Source organism: Nannospalax galili, unplaced genomic scaffold, assembly GCF_000622305.1.
Source record: "Nannospalax galili isolate Female #2095 unplaced genomic scaffold, S.galili_v1.0 scaffold169, whole genome shotgun sequence".
NCBI classification, from domain to species: domain Eukaryota; kingdom Metazoa; phylum Chordata; class Mammalia; order Rodentia; family Spalacidae; genus Nannospalax; species Nannospalax galili.
Genome location: NW_008360327.1, coordinates 6445305 through 6467404, shown reverse-complemented (window position 1 = coordinate 6467404; position 22100 = coordinate 6445305). Strand labels below are relative to the sequence as shown.

The window sequence follows — 22100 nt, the reverse complement described above, 5'->3', positions numbered from 1 at the left end:
GAGAGAGAGAGAGAGAGAGAGAGAGAGAGAGAGAGAGAGAGAGTTGAGCAGTGCCCTCACTGAGCACTGGTCAGAACCTTGCAGGTCTTAGATCTTGGGAGGTGCCCCAAGCTCTGTTGCTGCTGTGCATCTCCTCCCACATCCCTCCCAAACAACAGGCTTTCTTTTGCAAATGTCCTAGAAATTATTATTAAAAGTACTATTGGAATATTTCTGTTTACTACAAACCATCCACCTCAAACTAGATATTGAGTTGTGAAAAATTATAAAGTTGAAAAATTTTCATGAATTAATATATTTCTCAGAAAATGAGTGTTAGCAAACAAGACAGACCTAGTGATGCAAGTTTCAGCAGTTCCTGTATGTTTCGATTTAAGAGGCGAATGTGGAGCTGGGCTGGGGCTTCATAAACAAGAAACGTGCAGGGAACCTTTAGTAGTGCTAGCAACAGAAGTCTTGCAGATTATTCATTTCTATAGGAAATCTTGCCTCCCTTACTATTCCATCAATCTTTAAAATTAAAAAAAATTATTTTTTATGTGTATGAGTATGTTGCCTGCATGTATGTAGGTGCACCCATGTCGTGCAGTACCCGTGGAGGTCAGAAGAGAGTGTTGGATTCCCCTGAAACTGGAGTTACAAATGGTTGTTAGCCACCATGTGGGTGCTGGGAATCGAACCTGGGTCCTCTGCAAGAGCAGCCAGTGCTCTTTTTAAAATTTTTTATTGAGCTTTTGTATATTTCATACAAGTTCTTAATCAGATTTAGACCCCCTCCCCCATCCATGCCCTTCCAGCCCCCCACCAGACCACATGTATTCTACCATACATGTTAAGTCCTATCCTAACTAAGAATTAGTACCCAGATGTCCTTCAGTGCAAATTCATCCACTGGAGGGCCCTTGTCTGATTGAGTTGGCATGGGTCCTGTGCCCGATGCCACCATTGCCACAAGTTCACATGTGCAACTTCCAGTGGCCTGAAAGACTCTGCTTCTGTATGTTCATGAACCAGCCCTGGCTCTTACAGTCTTTCCCCTCTTCCAAAAAGGTCCCTGACCCATGGGTGGGTGAGGTTTAATGTAGGAGTCCTATCCAGAGGTATACACTCTGCAGTCTCTTATTCTCTACAACTTGACAGTTGTGGCCTTCTGTGTGCATCACACTCTGTTATGAGGAAACTTTGTTGGTGCGAGTTGAGGGACATACCAGTATTCTCCCCACTCTCTGTTCCACTATGTTCCATGAGCTTTAGGTGTAGAGGTTTCACTGTAGGTGTGTCACCTAGGGCTGGGCCTCTCTCATATGCTCTGTATGTGACCAGTTGTGAAATTCAGCAGTAGCCTCCATCCGTTGGAAAAAGAAACTTCTTTGATGACTGGTGTACTGTATACTTGTCTGTAATATAAGGATCCATATTTAGTACATGGTAAGAAATTTAATTTGTCTAGAGATATAGCAGAGATAGGGTTCTCTTTAGGACCTATGACCTCTCCAGCCTTGTATATTTGACTATAATTACAGTGCCACACATGAGCTCACTCCCTTTGAGAGAGCTTTAAGTCCAATTAGTTAACTGTTGGTCCCCCGTCCCCCCAGAGAACAGTGCTACTGCACCAATAGAGGTAGTTTGCTCTGCCAGTCATTATGATTATTAGGCTTTAGAGCTGGGTTGAACTATAGATTGATTTTTCTCCCCCTTTGCAGTTTGCATATCATCATCTAGCATTATGATGGCTAAACTTCAGGTAGAGGCTTCCAGATCAGTTCCTGCTCCATTGCACCCAGTCCTGTAACCAAAGTATGTCCTGTCTTCAGCAGTAGGGTCTTATCTTCTAGTTCTGGGAGATACCCAAGAGCTCTGGCAATAGCCTGTGTTATTTTGGGAGTCTCTTGGCCACTCTCACCAACCATTCAAAGGGAGGTCTCTCCTGTCTGGCACTGTGTTCCTTGCCATACAGCCCCCAGGTATACATATGTGCTATTGTGCATTTCTCAGGGGATTTCAGGGGTATCAACCCCCCCGCAAGATCCATTCATCTCTAGTCTTTCTTCCTCCCATATGACCTCCCTCCCCAGTTCCAGCACCCCATTATCCCCACCTTCCCCCCAATAACACCTGCCTCCCACTGTCCCCCTCTCCCAAGTCCCCCCCCACACCATGGTCCCCTGCATATCCCTCTCTCCTCCCCTCCCAGCAGAGCACTCTCACTTTCCCCACCTTGCCCCTGGTCACATCTGTTCCCTACTATCCCCCTCTTTCGGATTCTTTCTTTTCTTTTACCTCCATGTATCCTTTCCATTTTCCTGGCTCCTGATGTTACATCAGGATGTAAAACATGTAAGGGATTAGTGCTACAATCTGCAAATGAGAGAGAACATACGTCGCTTGCTTTTTTTGCATCTGTGTTACTTCACTTAGTATAACACACTCTAGTTCATCCATTTACCTGCAAATTTCATCTTTTTCACTGCTGAGTAGAACTCCATTGTGTAAATGTACCACATTTTCATTATCCATTTGTCAGTCGAGGCACATTTAGGTTGTTTCCATTTCTTAGCTATTGTGAAGAAAGCAGCAATAAACATGGATGTACAGGTATCTCTACAGTAGAATGAATCCTTTGTGTATATGTCAAGGAGTGGTATAACTGGATCGTATGTTAAGTTCATTTTTAGTTTTCTGAGAGTTCTCCACACTCTTTCCATAGTGGTTGCATGAGTTTGCATTTCCACCAGCAGTGAATGCATGTTCCTCTTTCTCCACATCCTCTCCAGCATTTGGGGTCTTTCGTTCTCTCGATCTTAGCCAGTCTGACTGGGGTAAGATGGAATCTTAAAGTGTTTTTTATCTGCATGTCTTTGATTACTAATGATGTTAAGCACTTTTTAAGGTGTGTCTTAGCCATTTTCATTTCTTCATTTGAGAACTCTCTGTTCAGGTCTATAGCCCATCTTTTTATTGGGTCGTTTATTTTCTTATTTCTTCGTTTTTTGAGTTTTGTATATTCTATTTTTGTTTTAATCTTCTGTTGGATGTGTTGCTGGTAAAGATTTTCTCCCACTTAGTGGGTTTCCTCTTCCCTCCCTTGGTTGTTTCTTTGCTGTACAGAAGCTTTTTAATTTAATGAGGTCCCACTTATTGATTTTTGACCTTATGCCTGAGCAGCTGGTGTCTGACTTAGAAAGTCCTTTCCTACACCTATATCTTGGAGGATATGGCCTATGTTTTCTTCTAGCAGTTTCAGAGTTTCAGGTTTTATATTGAGGTCTTTGATCCATTTGGAGTTGACTTTTGTGCAGGGTGAAAGATCGGGTCCAGTTTCAATTCTACTACAGGTAGAGAGAGATACAGTTTTGCCAGCACCACTTGTTGAAAATGCTGTCTTTCCTCCGTTGTGTGTCCAACCCTCAATTTTTAAAAAAATATTTTATTTATTATTTTTATTTTATGTGTATGAGTGTATTTCCTGTATGTATGTGAGCACACCTGTGTCGTGCAATGCCGTGGAAGTCAGAAGAGGGCTTCAGATTCCCCTGGAACTGGAGGTTTGTAGCTGCCATGTGGGTGCTGGGAATTGAACCCTGGTCCTCTACAAGAGCAGTTAGTGCTCTTAACTGCTGAGCCATCTCTCCAGCTCCAAGCCCTCAAGTTTTTAAAATTTAAGACTGATGGGCTGGGAGATGTATCAGCAGGTAAAAGCACTTGCCATGCAAGCTGATGACATGAGTTCAGTCCTGGAATCCATGGTAGAAGAAGTGAACCAATTCCTGAAAGCTGTCTTCACATTTTCGCAAACACATTGTGGCATGTACAACACACACACACACACACACACACACACACACACGCATGCATGCACACAAACCAAAATGAAACAAAACAAGATAAAACCTGTTGCTTGGATTTCATTACCACTTTATGTTTAGTTGTTATGCTCCAGATCCCTTGGTGTGCAGAGGAACACTGCATTTACCTTTGGCCCAGGCTTGACTTTTAGAGCCATCCCCAGGAGAAAGGTGCAGTCAGAAGTCATCTGTCTTGGGTTGCATATCGTTGTCATATGACTAGATGCCAGGTGGGTATGGGGTGGTGGTGTGAGGATCAGTTACTTCTGCCCCACTCGTGTCTGTTCACTACCAGCCTGTGTGAAGGATGGGGCAACCTTTGGTTTGTCAGGAGAGTTTGGTAGGATGTCTTCTGTGTGCAGTTCTATGCTTGAAAAATGTACATGAAGACCTTAAACAGCTAGCATTTCACAAAGGCAGCGAACCAAGCAGAGAAGATGAAAGATGGCCAGACTGGACCTCTGTTACAATTTCTGACAAAGAGATGTAAAACCTCAGTTAAACGTGGCTTTCCTTTCTATTGATGCTTTCAAATTGTATTTCAGTACGAAAACATGGACAAAACTGGATATCAAGAAGCACTTTTTCCTTTTAAAGGCAAGATTCTTTCTGCTCCTCTGCCACATTTCCTTCCAAATACTTCACCCACACGCTTTCTCTAATTTTGTATCCTTTCCTCCGCTTCTCTCTGTTGTTAAGTTTAGCTGACATGGAATGATTTTGAGCTTCAATTTTTGTCTATTGAGAGCTTAAGAAAAAATAAGACCGATGAGCCGAGGAACCATGAAATGGATATCTCTTGCATCCAGTCAGGTTAGATAAGGACTGGAGGCGGATGTGTTGGGGTGTATTCTCCAAAACACTTTAAGTCATCTGCCGAGATAGTCTTTAATGATTATGGGATTATAGTTTCCTTAGCACTTGTTAGATGACAGTGCCCTGTGTGTGTTTTCTCTTTAAATGTGTGGTACTTTATGGGGCAGGTGTCATTGTTTCTTGCGTTTTACAGCTGAGGTAACTGAGGCTCTAGGAGGGTGTGCATTAAGTAACTGTCAAGTCACACACCTAGAATGAGACAAGCCCAAAGCAGTCTGACTCAGAGCCTGGACTTCCACTTTCTGGCCCATTTGTGTTTGAAGCCCTCATGTTTTAAATGGTGTAGGGCTCCAGAGCCCAGGCAGGATTGCGCAGGTGGCACGTTTTCCAGAGTTTGAATGGCTACAGCCCTCAGCCTCCTTGGCTATACGGCACCCTTGATACCTCTTCAGTGGATGCAGGACAGAGGTGGTAGATTGAAAAGGGTGTGACCCAGAGGTAAAGATAGGATTCAGTGCAGTACAGCTGGTATTTATTGGGCACCTGCTGTATTCTCCCCTACTACAATTTTAGTCACATAAAATTGGCTTAAAATGAGCATGGCAGGCAAACAAGAAGGAGACCAGGAAGAGGATTAACTGAGCAGAGGAGGGAGGCTACTCGTTCTTTAGGAGATTAAAGGAGAATAAACCCATAAGTCATTTGTATGAAACAATTTTTGCCCTCCTTGCCAAGCACTCTTTGCTGCCAGCTAATAGTAGGTTCTGAAGGATAACTATGCCTGGCCTGTAATATTCCTGGCTCTCTGGCCTACATGACACCACAGAAGCTACATTTACACATTCAATTTTCAGCAGCAATTTGTGGGGATATTACTCTCACTAGAGGTACTGGAAAGACAGAAGAGAGCAAACAAACCAAGCTTCTGCCCCCAAAGCACCTACATTCTTGTGCCTTGTCTGTCTATGGAGGTGCCTCTGAATCCAGCTTATCTGTATATTTGAATCAGATATTTTGTGTGTGTGTGTGTGTGTGTGTGTGTGTGTGTGAGTGTGTATGCGTTTGTGTGTATTTTAACTTGCTTTCTGAATTAGTTGCCTAAAGTAAGACACTACTTTATTCTGAAGAAGTGAAGAAGTGATCAGAGCCTGATAAGCTACCCTTCCCTGGCTAGGATATCTTTGAGATTGTAATACAAAAACTACATGCTGTTTTATAGTTCCAAGTCCCAGAAATGAAAAGTCCCATGAGTAATTTGTAGCACTCTAACTCAGCCTCCCCTGATGGCAGGCCACACGTTTCTCTGACTTGTTCTGAGGCCTGAACACCTGTGGTTGTGGACCACATGTTTGTGTTTATCTCCTTTGGCCAGATACACAGCCACAGGGGAATATTCAGATTGGAGGGGATCTTGAATTTCATCTCCTCTGAGGAAATGGGAGACTTATAAAGACTGAGTGGCTTCACCAAATCTGATAAGTGGAACTTGAAGGTGGGGGCTTCCCCTGGGGCACTCAGCCCCTTGCTGCCTTCAGGGCAGGGGTTGGGCCACATTTTTCTTAAATGAGCTTTGTCTCCCCCCCCCTTTTATTCTCTCCACTCCACCCTGCCCCCCCTTCCTCCTCTCCATTTCTCTCTCAATCTTGACATGGACTGGCCTTTCCTGAGGTCTAAATTGCCCTTTAGGGTAGAGGAGGAAGAGTGATCTCTGTTTCCAACAGGGTACACCTGATTGTAGCCCAAGTCAGGTGTAGAATCCTCAGGTTTCTTTTTCCTACTTTTTCTTACATCTGCCTCAATAAAACTCTTTTCCTACTTTGGACTTAAATGACCCAGCCAGTAGGTTAAGATGCTCTGGTGAGTGGTACAATACTACACTTTGTTTTCTCAAGTGTACTAAATTTTCAGTTTAGCAACAGTGCCTCAGTTTTCCAAAGTGGTTTGAGAACCACTTCTTCATTTTGTGCTGTTATTTTCCTTCCTGGAACTTTTCTGATGGGTAGAAAGTGAGAGGCCATCAGACACAGGCCAGGTCCTGGGCTCTGAGATTCTGGAGGGTCTGAAGCTTGCTGCTGCTTAGTCTAGTCATCACCTAGGTAACCAACACTCTGCCAGTGAAACAGTCTGTCCACAGTGAAAGGAAATGGAAATGGAAAAGCAGCAGCGTTGTTCTTTGCGCACTGCAATTTCTTCTGAATGTTACTTGATTTTGAAAAAAAGGTTATGTCCCATCTCTGTTGGGTTTTGGTCTCTGTGCCCAGGGTATGACCCTCCTGCCTCCTGAATTTCATGTCTATTTTTATCATGTATTTTTATGAAAGCTGTGATCAGGCCACAGTAAAGTTTTCATTCCTGAGTGATTCCCAGGAGGACTGTACTTCACACAAATTTTTATGAGCAACTAGTAAGGCAGGCATATTCTACAACATATTGGTTGGGTTTTGAGACTGTTTATGTTTTGAAAAATCTCCCTTCTTGTGGGGGTGTTTTTCCATTGAGTATGTTCTGTTTCCTTAGTTACTGTTGCTCTGTTATGGAAGGACTTAGTGACATTTTTCGAGTATAGTGTTAAATGAATTTTTACTGGTTAGTCTTTCCTATCTTCCCAGGATAAACAGAACATCTGTGCAAGTGTGTGTGTGTGTGTGTGTGTGTGTGTGAGAGAGAGAGAGAGAGAGAGAGAGAGAGAGAGAGAGAGAGAGATGGCAGAAAGCTTTCTATAGAAGGTGGAATCTTAGAGGGTGGAATCTTTTATGTGTGGCTTAGGCTGAGCCTGTGACCTTTGGCGCTAGGTGAATTTCCCACCTCTTCCTCCTTTGATTAATACCAAGCTTAAGGCATTTAGGTTTAGGGAACTACCTGAGATCAGAAGTTGGAGAGAACTTGTTGGACGACCAGAGACCTGGTATAAACCTGCTTCTCTGACATGCTAGTGGTTTGGCTAGTGTTTATCCTCTGTAGGGTAGTTTTTTAGTGTTGGTAAGAGGGACTAGAAGTTGTAGTTTAAGGGGATTTAAGTCAGTGGCCTCCACAGGCCTTTCCTGGGTAGGATATTCAGTGGAGTGTCTGTGACATCGTCGCTTACTTATACTTGTTTCCTCATCTCTACTAGTGGGTGACCCCCGACCCCCCAGCCACAAAGATCAGAGCCAAGCAGAACTGAAAGTAGCTTCTCCACCTGGAAAATATCACTTGCCATTTCAAGGTTTGGAGAGGGATTAGGATTATGTCGCAGGTATTTGCTGAGTCCTCTGTGCACCCCCCTCTGCTTTTGTGTTACTGCTCAGGACCTGTGGGGAGTTAGAATTATGGACAGTACTGGAAATCCAGATAAAGTACTGTAATCTCTTAACAGGGCTTCTTTTTAGCTCTGGATTTAGGATCTTTTGTGATTACATGGGAATTTAGAATTTTTTTTTTATAGCCTTCTGTTCCCAGTACTAGATATATTTTTAAATAGTCATTGTGAATTGGGATACTTTTATTTCTTTCTATGCAAGCCCTTGTATTGTTGGATAAAATTGTCCTTTTACATGTTGATATTGCAGCTTGCAACTTTACTAGATTTTTTAGTTCTAGCAATTTTTAGTGGAGTACTTATTTTTCTGCAAATGAAAAACAAGTTATCTGCAAGCAATGATAATTTGATTTTCTCTTTTCTAAAGTAGGGGCCTTTCATTGCTTTCTCTTGCCTTATTTCTCCATCTAAGACTTTGAATACTGCAATGAATAAGGGTGGAGTACGTGGCATGCATGCTGTTCCTAATCTTAGAGGGAACGTTTCCTATTTGGTGTGGTATTGGCTGAAGCCTTATGTTGTACTTTATTGTGTCAAGGTAATTTCCTTCCATACCTAACATTGAGGACTTTTCTCATGAGGGGGTGTTGAATTTTATCAAATGCACTTTCTGTTCCTATTTAGATGATGGTATGGATTTGTCCTTCATTCTGTTAATGTAATTATTATGTGTTTTGATTTGTGTATGTTGAATAATCCTTCTATCCCTGGGATAAATCCTACTTGATCATAGTGTAGGAGTCACTTTTTAAAAAACTGTTCAACCCAAATATTGATTTTTCCATTTTTGAAGTGTTGATGGCAGTTGATACGTACGAAAGACCCCTTTCTAGGATCCTCGGGATCCTCAGACCTCGGAATCCACTTTGGAAATGAATTTCTTTTTCCTGGTGTGTGTGAATTCTAAGTGACCTGAGGAAAACCATCTGAACTTTGTGATCTTACAGCTGTTCTTAGAGAGGCTTGGAAGAATGGATACTTTGGTGTTTTAGAGTTGTGGGTCAGGGTCCATCTCATTCCTGCCCTTTACCATCTCCCCTTGGTGAACTACCCCATTGTTCACAGAAGAATCATGGTCATGACTGATTGGCATTTTCTTTTTTATTTCTATAGGTCTATTAATCTTTATTATTGTTTGTTTTTATTTTTATTTTATTTTTTTTTAATTTATTTTTTTTTTGTGTGGGGCAGGTTCTTGCTGTGTGGCCTAGGCTGACCTCCAAACTCACAGTAACCCACCTCAGCCTCCCAAGTGCTGGGATTACAGATGTGCAGCACCATATCCAGCAAGTCTATTAATCTTTGTTCTGCAAAGCCTTAAGAAAGTGACCTCTTTCTTTTTACTTTCAGCAGGAACAGAAGTGAAGCACAAAGAGGGACAGATCAGAACAGACTGAGATCTCTTGGTGAGGCTGATACTGTGATCCCTTTGTGGAGGATGTTGGCTGCTTCGAGGCTGAGGAGCCCTTCATTTTGAGGAGGGAGAGCAGCTTTCAGCAGGACAGCTTCTCCACTCCCAATCTCACCATGGCTTCAACTCTCTGGCTGGACGGCTGATGTGACTGTGTGTCCCACATGCTGTTGGACTCTGTGCCATCCAGGTACTGCCTGCTCATAAGGTGTGGGAGCACAGCCAGTGGGCATCAGATGCTCCCCAGAGCTGGACGAACAAAGTGATGGACTTGAACAGGCTAAGATGGAAGTAACCTGAGGCCTTGCCCAGGCAGTTTCTTCACAACTGGACAGCTCAAGAGTTGAAACACAAGCTTGTCTGGGGTGCAGTATGCAGGAAGCTGGTTTTCAGGCCACAAATGCTTTCACAGGTGAGAGTACTCTCCACTTAGTTGGAGGTGTTGATTTAACTCTTAGGTAGCAGGTAACAAAAGACCAAACAACTGCATAAAATGGATGCATATCTATACTTAAAGCTGAAGGTTATGCAGAGTCAAGGGCTCAGGCTGCCATGGTGACTGATTTTGACCTTTTTCCCCTCTCTCTCTGAATAGGAGCATAGCATCTGCAGAGCAAGGTATTAGTGGGTTTTTTTAAAACAGGGCTAGGAAAACACTTCAAGGGGAAAATTTACCACTGATGAATAACCTCTTCTTCATCTTTAGTTTACCTCCTGTGTGCTAACAGTGATGGGGGGTGGGCAACCTGGTGAGCTCCCCTGGTGGTTAGGATCACTCTCTTGTACATGAGTCTGTAGAGAAGCTAGACACCAGGATTTAAGATTGGTTTGCTCTCCTGGCTGCTGTTTTGTACATTTTGCAAGGAACTACTAGTCCCACTAGTGCTGGAACCATGGCTGGAGATATAGTGACTTTAGATTTGGGTTCTGGCTCTTTGTCTGATTCACTTAGCATCCCAGGAAGTCATTTCATTTTCTGGACCTGTGACTTCTTGTTTACAGACTGGGAACAGTGAAGATGAAGAACCTTGTGGAATCTAGGAAAATGTTTCATGTAAAAAGAGTCATTTTGGTTCATGCTCTTTATGTAAAAGATGGTAGAAATAGTCATGGAAAGTGACTGTGTTCTCTGTACCTGTGAATCCTGAAAGTCCTGTAGCTTTTCAAATTTTGTAGAGAGAGCAGGCTAGGTTGTTGCCTTGACAGAGGGGTTAAGGCTTATAATTGAGAGCCAAAGAGGTTGCATTGAAATCTCTTTCCTCACTGGATGGTCTCCGTTCCTTGACAAGACCTTCCATCCCTTTTCATTTCTCTATTTGTCTGTAAATGAAGACACTCCTTCAGGCCTTCCATACTGCGTTGAGGAAGGCCAGGACACTGCTGTGAGATGCTGAGCCACAGAGTTCTGGTATGGAGTCGGGTGGCCAGGCCTGTCTGCTCCACATCCTCACCATGGGCACGTGGGTGAAATCTAACGGCCTCTCAGTAGCCCTATGTGCAGCCTGGAGCTTGAATAGCAGTACTTCTCTCCTGGAGCTGTGGTGGAGAAGGTCATCCTCAGATGATTGTGACTTAGCAACTGCTGACACATACAATCAGAAGAGACAGAATAAAGTTGACCTGGCTAGAACCATCTTCAGACTTCCTAGGGTGGAATCCCTATCTTCTAATCATGGCCTGACATGTACCCTTCAGTTGTTTTGGTCCCATAAGCTACTTCTTCATGTCATATGCCCCCTTCCATGTGGAAGGTCAGAACTTGAGGTATCTCTGTGAAATGGCCAGATGTGCCACTCAGCTTCTTTCATTCCCAGAAGGTGACTAAGGAAGAAAGGCATTTAGAGGCGCTGCTTAAAAATCAGTTCCAAAATGAACAGGGAACAAGAACAGAAAAGGAAGAGGGGGTGGGACAAGAAAACCCTCAGGGTTCTGGAGAGATGGCTCAGAGGTTAAGAGCTCTTGCTGTTCTTTCAGAGGACCTGAGAGCAATTCTCAGCACCTATATCCAGCAGCTTATAATTGCCTATAACTCCAGCTCCAGGGGATCCAACATCCTTTTCTGTTTTCTGTTGGTACCTGCACTCATATGCACATACTCACAGACACACAGATATACACATAATTTAAGAAAGATAGACAGACAGACAGAGCTGAGAAAGAACAGCACTGGGTTTAGCTTCCCATCAGCCTGGTCCCCTGACAGGACTTTCCCAGTGGCTGTCACTGCTCTCAAGGACATGAAAAGCTCCCACCCTTGTCATTTCTGAGGCTCCTTCCATGCTTCCCTTGCCTTCCTAAGCCGGTTCTGATTCACTGTGGGCTGTATTTAGCCGTATCTAGTCCTCACAAATCTGTGTGGGTATGCATAGCTTCTTTGCCCCAAAGGTAAAGGAAGACCAGGCCAACCTGTGATTCTGGACATGCCTGAAGGGGATTATCTTGATTAGGTCATTTGAAGCTGTAAGGCTTACCTCCTGTGGCTGCCACCATTCCCTGTGCCAGGCTCCAGTACCGTATGAAAAGGAGAATGTGAACTGAGCACCAACACTCATCTCTTTCTGCCTTTTGACTGTGGATGTGACCAATGTGTCAAGCTCTTGATGCTGTGATGGACTGTAACTTCAGATTGTGAGCCAAATAACCCTTTGTCCCTTAAGTTGCTTCTGTCATGATATTGTATCACAGTAGGAAAAGTAGCAGACACCGGCCTTCCCTGAGGGGTTCCTGTAGAGTTGGCTCATCATTTACCTTTTGTCTGCTCTCCTGTTTGTTTATAGCTTGTAACAGTTTTATGATGTAGGATGGAAGGGCCAACCCTTTCTTCTTATACCAGCAACTGAATGAGTCTGTTGTCTTTGAAAGTGATAGGGGTCTGATGTCCACCTCATACTTGGTTTGTTGTTCTTATGGGTTTTTTAAAAGTTTTATCCTGCATATCATTCAACATATTTTTGGAGTTGAGATAGTAGTGATTTTGTTGATTGTCTGGGATAATAGAAAAGAATCTTGCTTTAAATGTTCTAAATGGTGAAGTAGCCAAGGCATTTGTCCTTAGCTCTAAATCTTGTTTTGAAGAAAGGGAAAAAAAGCCCCTATGCCATTAACTGTGTCTCAACTTGAAAGAAAGTTGTCATGTTATCATTTATGTACCAATTCTGTCTGGAGGCACAGGCTCAGGAGACTGTAGTCTGACTGGGAGAAGATTGAGTGACCGTGAAGCTGTGTTTGCGTGGCAAGGCCACTGCTTGTTTGAAGTGTGTCAAATTAAAGGCAGTGGAAACCTAGGGACTCCCATGTCCCTCCCCCCCCTTCCCCGTGTGGTTAGAAGTCTGCTCTGATACCTGTTGTCTGGAGTGAGTATAGCTATCCCCCCACACATGCAGAACATCTTCCTTGTTATAGTTTTCTTAGACTGATCTTTGTATATACAAATTGATGTGCTGTTTTTAATTTTCTTAGAACATATAATTTCAAAATTATTTTAGTCACTTAGGTACTACTTTGTAACAAAAAATAACTTTTTTCCCTTTGTAAGTAACATCTGCTTATCTGGAAAACATGGACAAGTAAAGGTTGAAAATGAATTACAAATATATAGTCTTGTTCTCTGAAGTATCTCATGGTTGACATTTTGACTTAGATCATCTTAACCTTTTTTCCTGTGCAAATTTGTTCAGTTTTATAGCCTGATCATTCACTTTTAACATTAAATTATGAGCATTTTCTTTATAACTATGGTTTCAAATTGATGCATGATATCCTTTTATGTGTGTGTACTTGAATTTTAAAATTATGTTCCTGTTGTTGAATAGTACACTTTTTACCTTGATGAATACCTTTATGCATAAAAGCTCTTCTGTATGCTCTATTATTTCCTTAGGATAAGCTCCCAGAAGCAGAATTAATGGGTCTAAAGATGTGAAGTTTATTAAAGCTTATGGTTGAATTTCCAAAGAGGTTTGGTTAACCCCAACTCTTGAGGCCGTGCTACATCAATTTCTTTGAGTTGCCTATTGCTTGTTCACAGCGGGTATGTCAGAATTAATGGTCTGATCTTCAGCATGGAGCTGAGATGGAGAAACTCATGCCTGCCTTCCGCCATATATGCATGAAACTCTTTGTAACATGCTGCTCTAAAGGGGACACAAGCACTGTGTGTTAGATTGACCACCTTGGTATATGGTAATGTGGGCAAGAAATACTCAGTGGTCTTAGTTCTGCTGTTCTCGATCTTCCGGGCAGCCTTTCTTCCCAGCTGTACTTTGTTGAGGCAATTATATAAAGATGTAGGTGAATAGACTCCTGAAAGAGAAGACATTGAGGTAAAACCAAACTCCTGTTGTCTCTGGGTGGAGGGAAATAGGAATTTTAGACTGAGTTAGTCAGCCTCCATCATGGACTTCACAATAACTGTTAATAGATTTGTCTGAACTTTGTGGTACTTGGGAGTGACTTTGTAAGCATGTTGTCAAAGGTGGAGATTCTGCCTCCTCCCTGCCTTTGATAGCACCCTTAGATGCCAAAAAGATGTTGCACAATTTTCATAGGCTTAAACAAGTCATTTCAATGATAGGAAAAAAAAAACCCTCAACTTTGGATAGCTATGCAAGACATAAAATTTCTGTAGAATTTATAGCAAGTATTTCTTGTGAGACGATAAGATCTGAAAAGTTAATTTAGTAGTCTTCAGATATCTGAAAAGAGAACTTTTTATGGGTGTGAGTGACCAGATGTTCTAAACCACTAATGACCAAAAAGGAAGAATCCTTAAGCTGAGCAGTTGGGATGCCTACTTCCCCCGTTGACTCTGAGTGGATGGATTTGGTCTTACTGGAGGTATGGCCAGAACTCCATGAATACACAGGAGTGGCACTGCTCCCAAGGCTCTGGACAGCCCCTTCTGCCTACTCCAGACCGTCAGCTTCTTCTTTGTTGTAGCCTTCAACACCATGCCTCTGGGATGACCCAAGGATGACTTCAGCCCATACTTAGAAAGATACCCAAAGAGTGCTTGTTTTAAATGATACTGCAAACTGTTTTTTAATAAAAGGGATGAGAGAAGATTCGTGACTATTGATCTTTTGCTTTTTTTCCATTTTCGTCAGATAGAATGAAGGATGTTATTTAAATTTTCTTATATTTGTTGAGACTTGCTTGTGACCTAAGATGTGGTCGATTTTGGAGAATGTTACATGGACTATTGAGAAGAATTTGTGTTCCTTAGCATTTGGGTGGAATGTTTTGCAGAGGTCTGTCAAGTCTATTTGATTTATGATGTCATTTAGTTCCACTGTTTCTTTGTTTAGTTTTCATCTGGATGACCTTTGGGTGAGATTGTTGTGTTGTATTGAAGTCACCCACTATCATTGTGTTGGGGCTAATCTGCAGTTGTAGATCTGATAGTATTTCTTTTATGAAATTGAGTGCACCGATGTTTGGTGCATGTATTTAGGTTTATAATTTCCTCATGGTGGATTTTTCCTTTAATGAATATGAAGTTACCTTCCTTATCTCTTGTGATGAGTTTTGGTTTGAAACTATTTTGTCAGGTAATAGGATAGCTATTCAGGCTTGTTTCTTAGTTACATGTCCTTGGAACACCATTTCCCATTTTTTTACCCTAATGTGGTGTTTGTCACCTATGGTGAAGTGTGTTTCTTGGAGGCAGCAAAAAAAATGGATTCTATTTTCTAACCCAATCTGCTAGTCTATATCTCTTTACTGAGGGATTGAGACTGTTCATTTTAAGAATTATTGAACAATGTGTATTAATTCTTGTCATTTTGTTGCTTTATAGCGTTTTCTTAGATCTCTTGATTAAATGTTCTGGAATTATTTATTTATTCCTTGTGCCCTCTTGGGTGTGTTCAACCTTCTCTTCAGATGTAAATATTCCTTCCAGTAACCTCTGTACAGCTGGTTAAGTGGTCATAAATTCCTTAAATCTGTTTTTATCATGGAAAGTTTTTCTTTGTCCTTTGATTATAACTGATAGTTTTTCTGGGTATAGTAGCCTGGGCTGGTATCTTTTGTCACTCATAACTTGTAGAACACCAGTCTAAGGCCTTCTGACTTTTAAGACTCCATGGAAAAATCAGCTGTTATTCTAATGGGCCTACCTTTATATGTGACTTGTTCTTTCTTGCAGCTTTTAATAGCCTTTTTTTTTTTTTCCTGTAAATTTAGAATTTTGGCTATTATATAATGTGGGGAATTTATTTTCTGGTCCTGCCTATTTGGTTCTCTGATTCCCTTTTATGCCTGATAGATACCTCCTTCCTTACATTAGAGAAGTTTTCTTCTATGGTATTGTTGAAAATATTTTCTGTGCCTTTGGCCTAGTGTTTTTCTCCTCCTTTTATACTTTTTAATTGTAGGTTTGGTCTTTTTATATTGTTTCAGAGTTCCTGAATATTCCATTCTTAGGCTTTTTAGATTTAACATTTTCTTTGACTGAATGATCCAATTCTTCTACCTTGTTGTCAAGATCTTCTCTCTTCCACTTGATCCAATTTATTGGTGAGGCTTTCCTCTGAGCTTTTTATTTGACTTTGTGAATTTTTCATTTTGAGTTTTTTAAAAGGTTTTATTTTAGTTTGGCTTTTCTTCAGAGAGTCAATCTCTTTATTAAATTCTGTTTTCATTATTTCATCCAACTGTGTCTTGGCAGTCTCTATGCTGACATTTATTCATATCTTCTTTGAGTTCCTTGACTATATTAATTATTGCTATTCTGAAATCATTGCCTCATGTCAGCTAAGTTGCTTTCCTCAGGGAACATTGCTATGGAAGTATGAATTTTTGGAGGGACATATTGTCTTGGTTATTTGTGCTGATTATGTTTTTGTGAGACCTACACATCTGAGTTAGATCATTGGTAGTGTTTCTTGGTATGGGTATCTGGTCTTTGTGTTGAGTGTATATTTGGATCTCTGTTTGCTGTTACTCCAATTTATCAGATTGTAGATCAGCTAAATGGGGCTTGAGTTCAGTCTTAGGGCCTCTCAGCGTTGATGCTTCAGTGGGGTTTTAGTAGGGGTCTAGGCTAAGCTAGGACTAAGTGAAGCTTCTAAGCCCAGGAACAGACTTGATGTAGAATTAGAAGATTCTCACAGGCAATTCTCAGGAGCCTGGGGGAGGTGCCCAGGACTTGTCCTCAGATGGGTATCTTGGTGAAGGGTAGGAGTATGGGGATAGAGTTCTTATGTTTCTACATGGGTAGGAAGGGCCAGGGGGCAGGCAGGATAGGTGGTCTTAGGCAATATGGGTGGGTGAAATTCTATATTGTTATTATTCTAATGAGTTGTTCCAGCTCATCTCCTTTCTCATTCTTGTAAGCTATTCTACATTGTTTCCAGGGTTTTCCTATTATGCTGAAGTGATTGTCTTTTTTTTTTTTAAAGTCATATTGGTAGCTTCATGTTTGAGATATATATGTACATATTTTAAATAAGGACAAGAAATAACTTCATTATAGCCTGAAACTATATTTGTTTTAAGGTTATTTAAGGAGGTATAGCATAAATACAGTAATAACATTGTTTTCATAGCTCTTTAAACTAGCAAAATTAATTAAACATAAAAACTTGAAGTGAAACATTCCCATTAGCATTTAATCTGACAGATGAGGTTTTTTTTTTTTTATGAAATGTCCTTTCCCAGCTCTTTTTATTCAAGATTAGAACATTCCACAGGGAGACCTAAGGTGAGGGTGATTACTCACTGCTGGACTTTAGAATTCACACAGTAGTCAAGACTGGTATAAATGCTGAATTTATCATAAGGTAGGTCTAAGTGTTCACTTAAGACTAATTCCTTCTTACTGAATATCCAGGGTCAAAATGACTGACAGATCTCAAATTCTTATAAAAATGTTGATTTTATCTATGCATTTCCGAAATTTGAATGTTATAGTTACCCCTTGTTTTAGCTATTTTCTAGTTTCTGTGATAAAAATAGAGTAACAAAACAAGGGAGAAGGGACTTATTTTGGCACACGGTTCCAGAGGGTTATGTCCCTCATGATGGGGAAGGCATAGCAGGAGGCGTGACAGGAGCAGGAGGTTGACAAGCTATATTGCACCTGCACTCAGGAAGTAGAGAATGAACAGGAAGTAGGGAAGGGCTATAACACCTCAAGGCCTTCTCCTACTGACTCACTTCCTTCGGCAAAGCTCCTCTTCCTATAGATTCCACAACCTTTCCAAGCAGCGATACCAACTGGGGATCAAGTGTTCAAACATGTGAGCCTGTGGTGGTCATTTCACATTCAAACCACCACACCCATGACATGGAGTCATTTGACCCTGGAGAAATCAGACTTGTACCGAAAGCAGGTGATTACTTCAACATATGACTTCTTATTTTTATTCCAGTGGCTTCTAAATATTGAAGTCTCTGGTGTTCACAGTGGCAGGATGAATTTCAAGGCCAGAGAAAGCATGACTTCAGCAGAAGTGGCCATTCTTAGCTAAACTCCCCACTCCTAATTCCTATCATATGAAGCTGACAAACTAGCCAACCTCTCCAAAGCACACTTTTTCAGATATTAAAAAATATAATAAGAAGGATTTTTTTGTAAAGTATAATTGAAATAACATCAGGATATATATCTATATCTATATCTATATCTATATCTATATCTATATCTATGTGTCTAGTCAGTGTTTCTTCTCTCTCTTCCCTCACCATCTTTAGGAAATTTGTCATGATTTACACCATTGGCTCCCATAGCTCATATGGCGCCATGCACTGTCCTTTAGGCAGGAGCATGGACTCCTCTCGTGAACTTTTGCTCAGCCTTCTTGGCACTCTGCTTCTGGGATCCTGCAGCACCTGGATTCCTCTCTCATTCACCCCATCCGATATTTCTACCTCTGTGCTGTGTTGTTCTTCCTTTCTGTGCTGAGATGGCTCTTGGAAGATGGTTTCTTCTGCAGCATCGCCATGCTGTCATCATAGGTCTTGAGTCATCAGAGTTGGTAAGCAGGTTTCCATTTACTTCTTTCAGGATGCTGAAGCCCCACAAATGGGATGCAAAATAAACACAGCAGTGAAATACAGACATGTAAAGTTCTTTATTTCTACGTTAGAACACGATCAGACACACTTAAAATCCAAGCTCATGGGGCTGGAGAGATGGCTCAGCGGTTAAGAACACTGACTGTTCTTGCAGAAGACCCGGATTCGAATCCCAGCACCCACATGGCAGCTAACAACTGTCCATAACTCTAATTCCAGGGGATCCAACAGCCTCTTCTAAGCTCTGCAGGCACTGCATGACACAGGTGCACTTACCTACATGCAGGCATAACACTCATACACATAAAACAAAAATAATAAATAACTGAAAAACAAAAATCCAAGCTCATTAGGAGCATCAACTTCTGTTACCTCTCTGTCCATCCCCCATAACCTAAACTAGATTCTTAATAAAAAGACCACTTCTTTCTGTTCTCCATGACACCACAGCAGAGTAGGAGACATCAGGATCTGTGCTTCGCTGCAGATGGCCCTGCATTTCAAATCTGGCATTGTTGCCACCAGCAAGAAAAGGCTTTCTGGGCCTATGTTATTCCTGACCCATAAGCCCAGCATGATGCCTTCACGTTCCAGAGCTGTCTCAAAGATTGCCTATGAGATCACATAGGAGAAAGTCTCTGGTATAAAGCCTCTTATGTAAGTTCTTGAAAAGGAGCACATTATAATCAATAACAGAGTAACTCCAAAAGAACAATGGTAATTATTGTCATTTGGGTTTGCTTTAGAGTTCATAGAAAGAAAAATGAACTGTGTTGATGATGGTGTCATAGCAGTGTGAGTGTAGTTAATGCCACAGTATACCTAATGAAGATTAAAATAGAACCTTTTGTGTGTATGTTACCATAATGAAAGGAGTTCTGAAAAAAAGAAGGAGTGCCATTGAGCTTATTTTCAAATGACTCAGATGTGGGTCTTGATGACATGATGAGGGGCAGAAAAAAGAGTGAGAAGGTGGAAATGATCACGTATGTGTTGTGAGGGAAGAACAGGGTTTTGTTTTAGCTTCGTGCCATGTTTGGAAGAAGATGGGGTCTCTCACCAACTTGATGTGCCACTGAACCGACTTTCCTTCTTTGCTGGTTTGGTGCTCATTGTGAGGAGAGGCCAGTTGCGTATAGCTGATCTTCCTGTGTCTTGGTATTGCCCAAGTCTCTCAGGTGAGCAGGCCACCCCCCTGAAGAGCAGTTGAACATCACCTGCTACTGCTTGGCACTCACCTCCCTAGACTGTTGGTGTAGTAGTGCTTCTAACCTTGTAGGCTGCTTATGCAGCGAAAGCTTTGCCTGGCTCATGATATTTCTGCAAGTGTTTGAGGTCCCCTGCATTGGTATAGGTTGGCGTCCTGGGTGATTTCTTAACCTTTCTTCCCAAGAATCTAGTTCTTCTTGAGTAGTGAGTAACAATGGACTTAGAGATATTGAAAAATCTGGATTTAAGTCAGGAATTTCAGAGTCATGTTTTTTCTAGCCAGTCTGAATGGAAGCGTCTGGGATTTTTTTTTAAATCAGTTAATAACTGAAGCTAAGAGAGAGAATCTATTCTAGAGAACTTAGCACAGAACTCTGAAACATTAGTTTTGAAGGATGGTGTGGACACGGAGGGCATAGCCCCTTGAAAAGGGCTGAGACTATTCAGAAGACATGTGTTTAGAAGGAAGATATGGGTTTGAATGCATTCTGAGGTTCAGGAAAGTCCTAGGAAAGGGCTCTGAGGCAGACACAACCAATGTCTACAACTTTTATCAAGTCTAGAAGAGAAGAAAAAGAGGTAGAGGGAGATACCAGGAAAGAGGCTATTGGTAAATGCGTGTTAGGAAGATACTAGTAGGATAGTGGGAAAAAATGGATACTCAGCTCAGCAGATGGCCAGAGCAAATGCCATTACTCTCCTTGGAAGAGAAAAGGGTGATGATGAAGCTTATGCAGGAGTTCAGATGCCCTAGAGAGGGCTTGGGGGTCAAGTAGAGTCATATACCCTTTCTCCGTGACTCAGAAGAACAGACAATCTATGGAATGGAATGAAATCCATGCCTGCTCCAGAGGGAAAACCAACATGCAACATAGATTTAGAAGTACATTAGAGCAAATGTGGTACTACTGAGTCTGGAGAGAGTTTCAATAGCAGGTGTTTAGGGCTAGAGTCGGAGTTGAGTGGAGTCAAACATGGGTGCCCAGTGCCCCCTGTGTCACGCCAGCCCAAGCTGTGTTTGGTAAGCTTCCACTGCAGCTTTAGTCACATGTACCCTTCTATTTCTGAGGCCCTTTCATTACCCGTCCCCTAACCCCTTTTACCTCCTTAGAGGAGTACAGAAGTTCTCCTGGCAAAAATCTGACCTCCCTGTCTTGAGCTTTGGGGTCTCTGTAAGTCCACTGCTGGTTTGAGAGGCTTAGTGTGTTGTGACTACATGTACTGGAGACAGTAGATCAGCTTATCTGGGAGCCTGGGTGGTACCAGCCCAGTTGTGACCAAATCCCCATAGAGTCAGGTCTAAAGGGGAAAGATGGGCCTGCAATGCTGAATCACTTTCTCCCTCCATGCTGTCCTCACTCTTCACTGTCACTGATGTACCTTGAAGTTGAGAGGGCCACTCTAGGGGTGACTGCATTTTAAGAGTATCGAGAATTTTCAGCAACATGCTCAACACGAGGTGCAAGGACCAGGCATTTGGAGACTAGGGCTAGCTTTTTGTGTGTTAAATGTTTTTTCTCTACCTGTAGAACTGGTTGTGCTCATTTTCCCAAGACTATGATGTATAAACCATTGATGGCTGCTATTATTATTGCCCACCAACGATATGGGAACTAGATTCAGGGATCTTTCTCTAAGAAGTTACCTGTCTCCATGCAATGAAAAACATTTTTCTCTCGCCATCTTAACCGTGGCACATATCCTGAACATTTTGCAAAAGCTGTCTAAACTTTGATATCTAAATCAGTGATGAAGATGTGAACATCTCTTAATATGTTCTGTATGTCTTGTTCTAGAGGGAGAAAGGACAGAGGTGCACTTACTCATATGTAGCCTCGGATTCAGACTACCTGGGTTTAAATCATGACTCTGCCACGTTAGTCTGTGTGGTATTGGATGAGAAGCTCTCCTCATTTGGGGAACATGATAATAGTGTTTAGAGGGCTGTTGAGGAGTGAATTGCATGAATTTTGTAGATGAAGCAGTTGGAACTATGCAAGACACATGGTGAGTGGACAATAGTGTTACTTCAGGCATGTTGTTACTGCAAGCATGGTTTAAGGCCACAGGAGGTTATCAGCCACAGACTCATATTACTGACAAAACCTGGTCCCAAAATGCAAATTTGCTACCACTATCAGCAGATCTGCACATGGCATCACATCTGCTGGTGGAATCTGAGGACATTTCCCAAAGAATTGCTCCTAATAATAAGTAGGTTTTCAGTGTTGGTAACATTATGGGAAGTCATGATGTGAACTCATGCGAACTTACACTTTCTAGTTCATTTATTAAACAACAAAATAAGCCACTGATTCTTATTTGCTTCTTATAAGTTGAACTTAATGTTCCTATATAATGTTTCCATCCAAATGCAGTTGATTCAGTGATTTCACTCTACAGATAGAATCTTTATTACACACATGCCATTTAGATACAATTTATTTTCTGCATTTTGTAAGAATGCAGAGATATACTCAGCAGGTACATGTCAGCA

General features: G+C 41.7%; 1 protein-coding gene across 8 annotated transcripts in view; it reads left to right on the top strand.

Annotated features, from left to right (window-relative positions):
* Window positions 1-22100, top strand: part of Ldlrad4 (low density lipoprotein receptor class A domain containing 4) — a 474517-nt gene that overhangs the window by 164536 nt on the left and 287881 nt on the right. For 6 of the 8 annotated variants that reach the window (XM_017796315.2, XM_029560087.1, XM_029560088.1 and 3 more), the window contains one exon: window positions 9313-9785. In XM_017796315.2, coding sequence (XP_017651804.1) covers window positions 9746-9785 — 40 coding nt within the window. In that variant the 5' untranslated portion in view covers window positions 9313-9745. The remainder of the gene's footprint in view (window positions 1-9312; window positions 9786-22100) is intronic. The other 2 variants (XM_029560086.1, XM_029560089.1) reach the window with 1 other exon arrangement.